Below are 10,442 nucleotides of genomic sequence, written 5' to 3'. Positions count from 1 at the left end.
CCGCTCACATGGCTATCACACTACACTACCGCTTCCCCAACCAAATCCATTCTCACGCGCCACAATCGCGAGTGATCCAAATACGTAAATTATTGTTTTTCTAGAAAATACATAATTTACTGATTAACCATAAAATATCCAACAATTAACATCAAAATTAAATTAATTGTACCGAAAAAAAAGCACCAAACAAAAATTAAGGTTGAAATGGTAAATTTCGCCCATTGAATATCATCTTTAGTAGATTCTAAACTTTCTAAACGTTACATACATTTCGAATATAATTTAAACTTTAAATATTACAATCATGTCACATGTTATTAATTTTTTTATTATCCAAGAATCCTCGATTCTTTGACCTTTATATTTCTATAAGTGAGAGTATGTGCATTGTCCCATACTATTGTTATTAGACACAAAATAAAAAATTTAAACATCCATTAGAAGGTATAGCCAAAAAATAATTACCATTTTAAAATAAACATGAAAAGAGTGATTAATATTGTATTTACTAAGTTAGGTAGACGTGAATGATTACTAGAAAAGAAGGATGTATCTCGAATAATAAGACTTTTTTAATGAAATTAAAAGTAAAATAATAAAAGTGTTTTTTTGGTTGGAACTTTTCTTTAAGCTTAAATTAGATTTGAAAACAAAAATATTTAAACTTAAATTAATAAGATTAATCTAAAACAACTTCCGGAAGAGACTGCAGTTGCAGAGGCCTGCTTCTGGTTCTAGTTATCATCCAGCTCTTCTCCCTTTTGCTTTTGCAGAAGCCTCTCCTGGTTTTGTTGCACCCCACCGTCAGGAACCTCCATTCACAACCAGCCCCATATAGAAGACAAAACAAAACAAGCTCTCAATCCTTGTTTTTTCTTCTCCAGATTTCTTCCTTTGTTTTCTAATGGCTGCCGTTTTTTACTTTAGGAATTGTCTCCCCATTTTCCTAATTTCACTTCTCCTCCTTCACCGAGCCCAATCGGAGCCTTCCGCCGACAAGGAAGCTCTCCTCGATTTCTTCAACAAAACCCCCCACGAGAGCCGCCTTCAATGGAATGCTTCGACCTCTGCTTGCACCTGGGTCGGAGTTCTCTGTGATGCGACTCAATCCTTCGTTTTCGCCCTCCGCTTGCCCGGCGTCGGACTCGTCGGCCCGATTCCGCCCAATACGATCGGTCGGTTGAATCGCCTCCGTGTTCTGAGTCTCCGTTCTAACCGAATCTCCGGCGGATTGCCGCCGGATTTCGCCAATTTGACATTTCTTCGCAGTCTTTATCTCCAGGACAACGAGCTCTCCGGCGACTTCCCGGTCAGCGTGACTCAGTTGACTCGGTTGACTCGACTCGACCTCTCGTCCAACAACTTCTCTGGTTCGATTCCGTTTTCGGTCAATAACCTGACCCATTTGAGTGGACTGTTTCTGGAGAATAATGGATTTTCGGGTTCGCTGCCGAGCATTCCTGCACTTAATTTAACGGGCTTCAATGTCTCGAATAACAAGCTTAATGGATCCATTCCTGAAACCCTATCGAAATTCTCTGCTGCATCATTCGCCGGAAATTTACAACTCTGCGGCGGTCCATTGCCGTCGTGCAACCCGTTCTTCCCCTCCCCAGCTCCGTCACCGACGTCCTCCGTGAAACCACCACTAATTCCCGTCGAGAAGAAGTCCAAGAAGCTCTCCACCGCCGCCATTATCGGAATTGTCGTCGCCTCTGCTGTAGTCGCATTTATATTGTTGTTCCTCCTCATATTCTGCCTCCGAAAGCGCGAGCGTAGACAGCCGGCGAAGCCGCCGAATCCGGTGGTTGCCGCTCGATCCGTGCCTGTTGAAGCCGGCACGTCGTCTTCGAAAGACGACATTACCGGCGGATCCGTCGAGGCTGAGAAGAACAGATTAGTTTTCTTCGACGGTGGGGTTTACAGCTTCGATTTGGAGGATTTGTTGAGGGCTTCGGCGGAGGTTCTGGGCAAAGGAAGCGTCGGAACGTCGTACAAGGCGGTGCTGGAGGAAGGAACCACCGTCGTAGTGAAGAGATTGAAAGACGTTGTGCTGGCGAAGAAGGAATTCGAAACGCAAATGGAAGCTCTGGGAATTGTGAAACACGAGAATGTGGTTCCTCTCAGAGCATTCTACTATTCCAGAGACGAGAAATTGCTCGTCTCCGATTACATGTCCGCCGGCAGCCTTTCCGCTTCACTTCACGGTATGAACCCTAATTTCTCTCCTACATTTTTCACCATAAAATTTAATTTCCTTCCTTCTCTTATTAACCATAAGTTATTTCGTAGCAACATTTTGTGTTGAATGAAATTAGATTCTTATGGTTTCTCGGTCGTTTTCCCGGAAAATTCTTGTCCTGATTGAATTTGCAGAGCCCAGTTCAAGCAATTTTGTTTAATAATGCCATATTTTGTTCTGCTTTTCCTTGTTTTCTGATTTGCTTTCGTTCCTTTTAAGAAAAGGGCTTTTTTTGAGTTCTCTGACTGAGTGGTGGTAGTTATGGCAAAAGTGGTAAAAGGGAAAAAGAAAGAGAATCAAAATTATTGCGCATTATGATGACCTGAGCTTCCGGTGATTCTCAGGGAGCAGGGGATCAGGCCGTACGCCACTTGACTGGGACAACCGGATGAAAATCGCATTAAGCGCGGCAAGAGGCCTGGCTCACCTCCACGTGTCGGGAAAACTCGTCCATGGCAATATCAAATCATCCAACGTCCTCCTCCGCCCCAACAACGACGCCGCCGTCTCCGACTTCGGCCTGAACCCGCTCTTCGGCACCACTACGCCGCCCAACCGGATCGCCGGCTACCGCGCTCCGGAGGTGGTGGAAACCCGAAAGGTCACGTTCAAGTCCGACGTGTACAGTTTTGGCGTGTTGCTTTTGGAGCTATTGACCGGGAAATCGCCAAATCAAGCGTCGTTGGGGGAGGAAGGGATCGATCTTCCACGGTGGGTCCAGTCGGTGGTCCGGGAGGAATGGACGGCGGAGGTTTTTGACGTGGAATTGATGAGGTACCACAATATTGAAGAGGAGATGGTTCAGTTGTTACAAATCGCGATGGCCTGTGTCGCCACCGTACCGGACCAGCGGCCGTCGATGCAGGAGGTGGTCCGGATGATTGAGGATTTGAACCGGGTGGAGACCGATGACGGCTTACGGCCGTCGTCCGATGACCCGTCTAAAGGATCGGAAGGCCAGACGCCGCCGCAGGAGGCCAGAATCCCTCCGGGTGCCGCTGGACCACCGTAGAGATTGCCTTTTGTTCTTTTTAATTTCTTTTAAAGCCCAAGATTAGTGCACAGTGCGTAAATAGTGGGCGGCCAAATGGGTCGTCGGCGGCGATGTTCCGTTTTGGGTATTTTTGGAATTTCCTGTTAGTTCATTTTGAATATTTTTTTGGGCAGGACCTTTAACAGCTGGGAGGAGGATTTGAATTGTTTATTGGGCGAGTGGAGTGGAAGGTTTCCCTGGTCACATTGAAATTGACCATATGATTGATTCACATTTTTCTCTCTCTTTTTTTTTTTAATTTTTATTTTTAAAAACTGATGGAATCATAGATCGTGAAAATTTTCTTGTCTTTAACCTATTGTCCTACTTTCCTCTTTACTTGTGTTCAAGTCCTTGGATAATTTTTAATTGCACCAAATACCCTTTAATACCTTTAATAATTAGAAGGGCATAATGAAGAATCAAGCATTGGTGAACTACCAACAACACTTTTGTATCATCAACATCGTCCAAAATCTTTTTACTTCAATCAAGAGATGAAATTCTAAACTAAGATATCTAATCGAGGTCTTTAGAAACAATTGAGTATACCATATTCAAAGTTGGATTTGACTTACAACTCTTTAAGAAAAAATGCTAAGATTCTAACTAGTTGAATTATGTTTAAGCATCTATAGTTGTAAAAATTCTTCAAAATTAATTTGGGTGGAGATATGATATTGTAGATCAAAATTATCCCAATTTAAAAGAAAAGAAAATCACAAGATCACAGGACAAATAGACATCACACGTATGTTGTGGCATATAGGAAGGGAAAATATCTCGTAAGAGAGCATACCAGAGAGGATCCAATTATAAGCAGACACGTGTTGATGAGTTGGCCAGTTGTCGTATACGTCGAGCTGTCGTGGCGCAACAAACGAGGCACGCGCCTACCCTCCAGAAAAAGGAACAAATTTGGTTGAGAATTAAGATGGCACCGAAAGCGTGAAGCTTTGTTTGAAGGAATTGTGGTCAGACGCCAATTTGACTCTTTTTTTTTTTTTTTTTGTTCTATAAACTAAATTAAACCCTATACTCTATCTACTATGTATGGTGTTGTCAGGACATAATCTTGGATTTGTTTCAACCCAAGTAATCTCGATGGTGTCGTCAGAAGACTGGTTCAATCACAGCCGTCCGATTAATATAATAAACTCATTGCTTTCATTTTGTTTAATTATTTTCCAAATAGCATAAAAGATTTGGCCCATACGCCATACCCGCAGCAATAATTTCAATGAGGCAGTCACCAGAAAAGAGAAGAAAAAAAAGGTCCTAAAATAATTAAAAAAAAAACTGAAAAGAAAACTGAGAATAATAGAAGCTAATGTAATTAGAGGAAGGGCAACCAACAACTAGTTGGTGGGATTTTGATTGCACTTCTTTATGGAATCCATGCAAAGCTTTAATGATGTCTCTCGAACACCCATTTTCTCCATGCCCATTTGTATTTATTTATTTATTATTTTTTTTTTTGAAGAATAGTACTTACATTCCTATTTGTTTATTAATAATCATTTCTAGCCTATCACCATTAAATTTTATTTAATAAATGAGAAAGATAAAATAGAAAAGAGAATATATTTTGTTTGGAGATAGATACTAACTGAATAAATATTTAAGGTATTTAAGTATTGTTCTTTGTCTAAGACTGTGTTTGGAAGTGATTTTTATTTTGTTGCCAAATCACTTCCATTTCCATTTATCGTGTTTGTCAAATAAAAAAATTGATTTTAGAAAAACATAAAATCACTTAAAATTGATTTTTAAGATATCACTTGAGTGGTGATTTTGGAAAATCGATTATTCAATCTCTTTTTCCAAAATCGCTCCTTTTACCATCTCTCCCAAACACACCGTAAAAATAATACTTATAAATGCTACTAGTTAGTGCTTATCTCTTGCTAACCAATATTAATTTTTTTTAGATAGAAGAGCGGAAGGTAGAAAAAAGGATATTTTATCTCTCTTTTTTTTTTAATAAAGCTATCAAATTTTTAGTGGCGATCAACAGAAAAATGAGTGTTGACCGATGAGTAACTAAGTATTATCTTTTTATATAGATACCTACTAATCCACCTTTTTTTTTTTTTTATCTTTTTATATCCTATTGTTTCTGATCAGTTAGCTTAATTAATTCATGATCTAATCATTTGATTAAACAAGATAAGTTCCTGTTAATGTATGTTAACTTGTACAATCCTTTATTATTTTTCCTAACATGATTTCTTAGGAATTCACTGATTAAAAATTAACAGTAAATAAATGGTTACCGATCTTAGTATAGCCCAATGGATTAAAGCATCTATCTCCTCCGTAAGTTCGAAACCCCACTGTGTTTGTATTGAAAAAACAGTAAATAAATGGCTATTCAACCTCTGAGAATTTAGACTTTAGAGCATATCTTTAACTCTTAATTCTGTTGAAGTAAAGGTTTTACAAAGCACCAATGTGAGAGTCACTTTAACTTTGCAATGAATTCAAAGCCATGTGGATGGAGCACAGGATGAAAGAATCCCATAGAGTTACTACTTCAGTGAAAGCAAGGCTATCTAAATACAGAAGAGAGAGAGAGAGAGAGAGAGAGAGAGGACATACCAACAAAAGCAAGGAATGTCTTTCTCTAAAGCAGCACGGTCTCCAAGTCTCTGCTGTCAAACAAAATAATGTGTGCATAATAATTACTCGTTGATGTCCACTGAACAAAATGCAACAAGAAGTCGTTTCTTCATCATTTCACTTTCCTTGGATAGCACGAATCACCCAAAAAAAGAAGAAAAGGGCAAGTTTTATTAGGCCGTTACTCGTTAGTAGCATAGGATACTTCACTAAAAGACTTGGAAGAATGCATGTAATAAAAGATACGAGTCCAAAACAGGTAAACAAAACACGTTCCAGGACCACATCTTCAACCTTATGTAATAAATTGAAGTAAAGATAATTACAACAAAGCTAAAGAGCATCTCTGTGTTTACGCTCATCATAAAGATTTGTAAATATCAAAGTTCAGTAAAGGAGGGAGAGAGAATGAAAAAGAATAGGCCATTTGAGATTTTACAGATGTCATGCACTGAATGATACTGATATCAAAACTTGGCAGTTCCTAGAACTGAGTGTAGCAAACTGACTTGGAGTAATTGAATAGGGAACAAGAAAATAAGCAACAAATAACAAATGTTCACAGGTACTAACCTGACAAGGGCAATAACATTGACTTTTTGTACTGAAAGATCCTTACCTAGTGCCAGTTCAGTTCCTGTAACCTGTTCCGACTGGAACCAAAATTTTGTCGCATTAGTCTCACTTCTCAAACACCATGAATCAAGTCCCGTGGGGGTGCATCATCTTGGCTGCTTTAGGAAGATAACAGCATCCGGTATTGTGCATGATGTATAAACGTTAGCAATCTTCATTATTTAAACAGAAAAAATGACGAGCATTTTAGGCAAATTTATTTGAAAATTTTGATGTGTAAATCTAGCCCACAATAATCTTGCACCTAATAGAAGTTAGGCAGAAAGTAAGTTACGGACATTTCATTTCATATGCTTAGGTATATTCATAGTAGAGACCAAGCTAATGTGATGTGTTTCTAGTGGACAGTTCAATTGGCAAAAGGATCTGAATGATATACAACAAAAGATAAATCAAAGTCATCTACAGGTTTTACAAAAGAGACAAAAAAAACCTGAGTTTGGCATCAGAGGAACTCGTACAGCTTTCTTACCCAATCCAGCACAATTTCACACCACTGGTTCTCTGCATTGCGTGTCATTATTGACAATGACAGGTGGATTCATTGAGTATTTGCATCTTGTGATATTTATGAATTCCATAGTAGCTAATCCGCTCAAATTTAGTTGAAGATGAACTCAAATGTGCAATTGGTCTATCTTCTATTCTTGTTATTCCTTGATTTCCGTCATAGCAAAAAACATAGACCAAAAGGTCCCAAATCACTCGGAACAGGAAGAGCTGCTCCAGTGCAATAGTCTTATAATACTAGTGAAATTCCTGAACTGGGTAGCATTTCTAGCCATTCGAAAGGAATTGCAGTTCAAACATCACTCGATATTTCAGAGAATTCAATGTTCATAGTATCATTTTCCAAGCCATGTCACAGGTCATCCAAGATTTGCTGCAAGTCATGGTAAATGATACCTTGTAGCTGTTTTCAAGTTCGTGAGGCCTCAACATTAATCATTTAAACCATCACCATTTTCTCTGTTTGTCTTATGCAAAAAGCACATGCATCAACCGGTACAGATATGACAGCCCCATCCTGAAGAATGGTAATTGAAGATAGCAGCTTAATTGATCACAGGTATACATCTTGTGAATTGCATTTCCATTCTCAAGAGTGACAACATCCTGTAAATTTCCTTGGTCTTGGAGTGTGATTTATCGCCAGCGAAAAATACATGTGTTTCGTTTCCAATCTGAATCCAGCTACGCCCGGGAGTCTTACTTAGGCCCCTTTCTTTCATCAGATCCCTCACTTTTGATGCCTCATTCCACATTCCAGTGGCAGCATATGCATTTGATTACGCTACATAGTTTCCTGAATTATCTGGCTCCAATTTTGACAAGTGTTCGAACAAACGTTCTTTCAGTTCAAAGTCAGGATGCTCTCTGCATGCAGCAAGTAAAGATCCAAATATAAATGCATCTGGCTCAAAAGGCATCGCTAGAATAAGTCTTAAAGCTTCGTCCAAGTTATGACACCTAGAAAGAATACTAACAAGACAACCATAATGCTCTGCATGGGGTACTATTTTGTGATTAGAAACCATATCAATGAAAAGCTCTAAACCTTCCGTCACAAGTCCAGCATGACTGCATGCAGAAAGGATACTAGTAAAGGTTATTTCATCTGGTTCTACATTTTCCTCTTTTAGACGTTTAAAGAGTGAAAGAGCTTCCACTGCTTGACCATGTAATGCATAGCCAGAGATCATTGCATTATAGATGGGCAACTCCTTTTTCGATATCATATCAAACACCCTCTTAGCTTGATTTATATTACCACATTTAGCATACATGATCACTAAGGAGCAGAGGACCGGTGTTGATAGTGAAAGTTCATGTCTTATGATGTAACAATGAATAGCTCTTCCATGTCGCAGAGATGCCATAGTTGTGCAAGCTGAAAGTAGCGAACTCATACTCAAACTGTTGGGTTTAATACTGGCTTCTTGCATTTGCAGGAATATGAGGAATGCTTCATTGCCAATACCGCTCTTAGCGAGTCCAGAGATGAGAGTGGTCCAAGTAATTAGATTAGGAAAGACACCAAGAGACTGCATCTCCAAGAACATGTCTTTAGCCTTATTAACTTCACCTTTATTCAGAAAACTCAAAATCACAGAGTTCCAGGATATCACATTTGGTGGCAGACCTTCTAACTGCATCTGATAAAACAATTTTAACGTTTCACCACACTGACCCTGCTCTGCATAAGCAGATAACAGTGTATTCCACATTATAAGATCTCTCTTTATAGTTGAGTCAAAAACTCGTCTTGCACATTCTAATTTTCCACATTTGGCATACATATCTATTATGCTACTTGCAACAGCAACATAAGACTCAAGGTTATTTCTAACACAAAAACAATGCCCTTCCTTCCCTAGTTTAAAATTTCTTGAGTCAGCAGCAGTAGCCATTATTGAAGCAAGAGTCACAGAATCAAACCTCAAATTTTCTGATTGCATTAGGCGGCATAAATGAAGCGCCTGATCAACCAGCCCATTATGCACATAACCAGAGACAAGCAAATTCCATGTCACTACATCTTTCTCCAACATTTCACTAAAAACTAACTCAGCATCCTCAACCAAACCAACTTTGGAATAAAAATTTATGAGTGAACTACCCAATATGTTAGTTAATTCCAGTCCAGATAAGACTGCTAAGGCATGCCCTTGTTTACCCTCATCGATCACGCTCAAATTAGCTGAAGCTGAAAGAAAGCTTGATAGAGTCACTTGAGTAGGTTCGACGCCTTTCACCCTCATGTCATAAAACGTCTCAATTGCTTCCTCATTCAGTCCATTCTGGGTAAAATTAACTATCATTGAATTCCAAGCTACTATGTTCTTCTCAGGAATTTTATCAAACACCTTCTTTGCATCTCCACATAACCCACATTTACCATACATATCCAGAAGACTACTAGCAACATAGATACACTTGCCTAGATCCATCTTCACTGCATAGCCATGGACTGCTTTGCCAAACCCAATCCACTGCAGAGCACCAGAAGCCTTCAACGCAATTGGAATAACAAAATTGTCCAGGAGCAGCCCGTTTTCGTGCATCTCACAGAAACACAGTAAAGCTTCTTCGTTATAACCGATTCTACATTTTAATCCCATAATGGCAGCCCAAGAAAATTCGTTCCGTAGCCGAAGATTGCGAAACAACCGGTTGGCAATCTCTGACTCGTCACATTTTGAATAGAAAATCACCAATTTGGTTTCAATGTACTCATTCTTTGCAATGAATTCACCACTCTTGAGAATCCGACCGTGGATTTGCTGACCCAACGAAAGAGCTCTCTCGTAAACGCAGCCCTGAAGGAGTTCTCCATATACATCAGGTCCAATTGAGATATTTTCTAGCTCCATATCAGCAACCAAGTCCACAGCTACTCGAAGGTCGCCTTCTTTGCAGAGAGAAGATATCCTATTCAAACAAGATTTATAGGAGATTCGATTGTTTCCAGCATGTTCGTTCGACTTCGCCAAATGGGTCGGCGAGTTCTGGAATTTTCTGATACTGTAGGGAGAAGCTTGGGTGGCACAAGGAAAAGCAGCCATACATGGAGGAGAAGAAAAGGAAGATGAAGCAACAGCACAAATTAACAGCTTCTGTCTCTCTTCGTTGGCGGGCGGCCGCTTTTCCAAAGCAAACGATTAACAGATTGGGTGACACGCACACCCAACCTCTCATATTTGTAGGGCGGACGTTATCATTGATAGACGTCTATCACTAATAGACATGCGAGAAAATTATACCATATTTACAGATCTTTTTAGCTTGTACTAGATTTGCTGTTACATCGGACCAAATTGCTACCCCTGGAAGGTATAACAATGTAGAAAACGAGGTTCAATACTTCAAACCTGAGGATATTAATAAGGTAAGTAGACAAGTTAA

General features: G+C 39.5%; 2 protein-coding genes across 2 annotated transcripts; one reads left to right on the top strand and one right to left on the bottom strand.

The window, feature by feature from the left end:
• The first annotated feature begins 583 nt into the window (after positions 1-583).
• Positions 584-3,593, top strand: LOC111014490 (putative inactive receptor kinase At2g26730). The gene is made up of 2 exons (XM_022289241.2): positions 584-2,210; positions 2,590-3,593. The coding sequence occupies exons 1-2, from the start codon at positions 908-910 to the stop codon at positions 3,255-3,257; spliced, it is 1,971 nt and encodes a 656-aa protein (XP_022144933.2). The 5' UTR covers positions 584-907; the 3' UTR covers positions 3,258-3,593.
• Positions 3,594-5,682: 2,089 nt separating this feature from the next.
• CRR21 (Tetratricopeptide repeat (TPR)-like superfamily protein) lies at positions 5,683-10,429 on the bottom strand. The gene is given in 2 exon segments (XM_022289240.2): positions 5,683-6,025; positions 6,520-10,429. A coding segment is annotated over 1 exon segment (2,511 nt). The 5' UTR covers positions 10,103-10,429; the 3' UTR covers positions 5,683-6,025; positions 6,520-7,591.
• Between the last annotated feature and the right edge of the window lie 13 nt (positions 10,430-10,442).

This window comes from Momordica charantia, assembly GCF_013281855.1.
Source record: "Momordica charantia cultivar OHB3-1 chromosome 6 unlocalized genomic scaffold, Mcharantia_2.0 BLBB01000006.1, whole genome shotgun sequence".
Lineage (NCBI taxonomy): Eukaryota > Viridiplantae > Streptophyta > Magnoliopsida > Cucurbitales > Cucurbitaceae > Momordica > Momordica charantia.
This window is presented reverse-complemented; position numbering and strand designations above follow the sequence as displayed.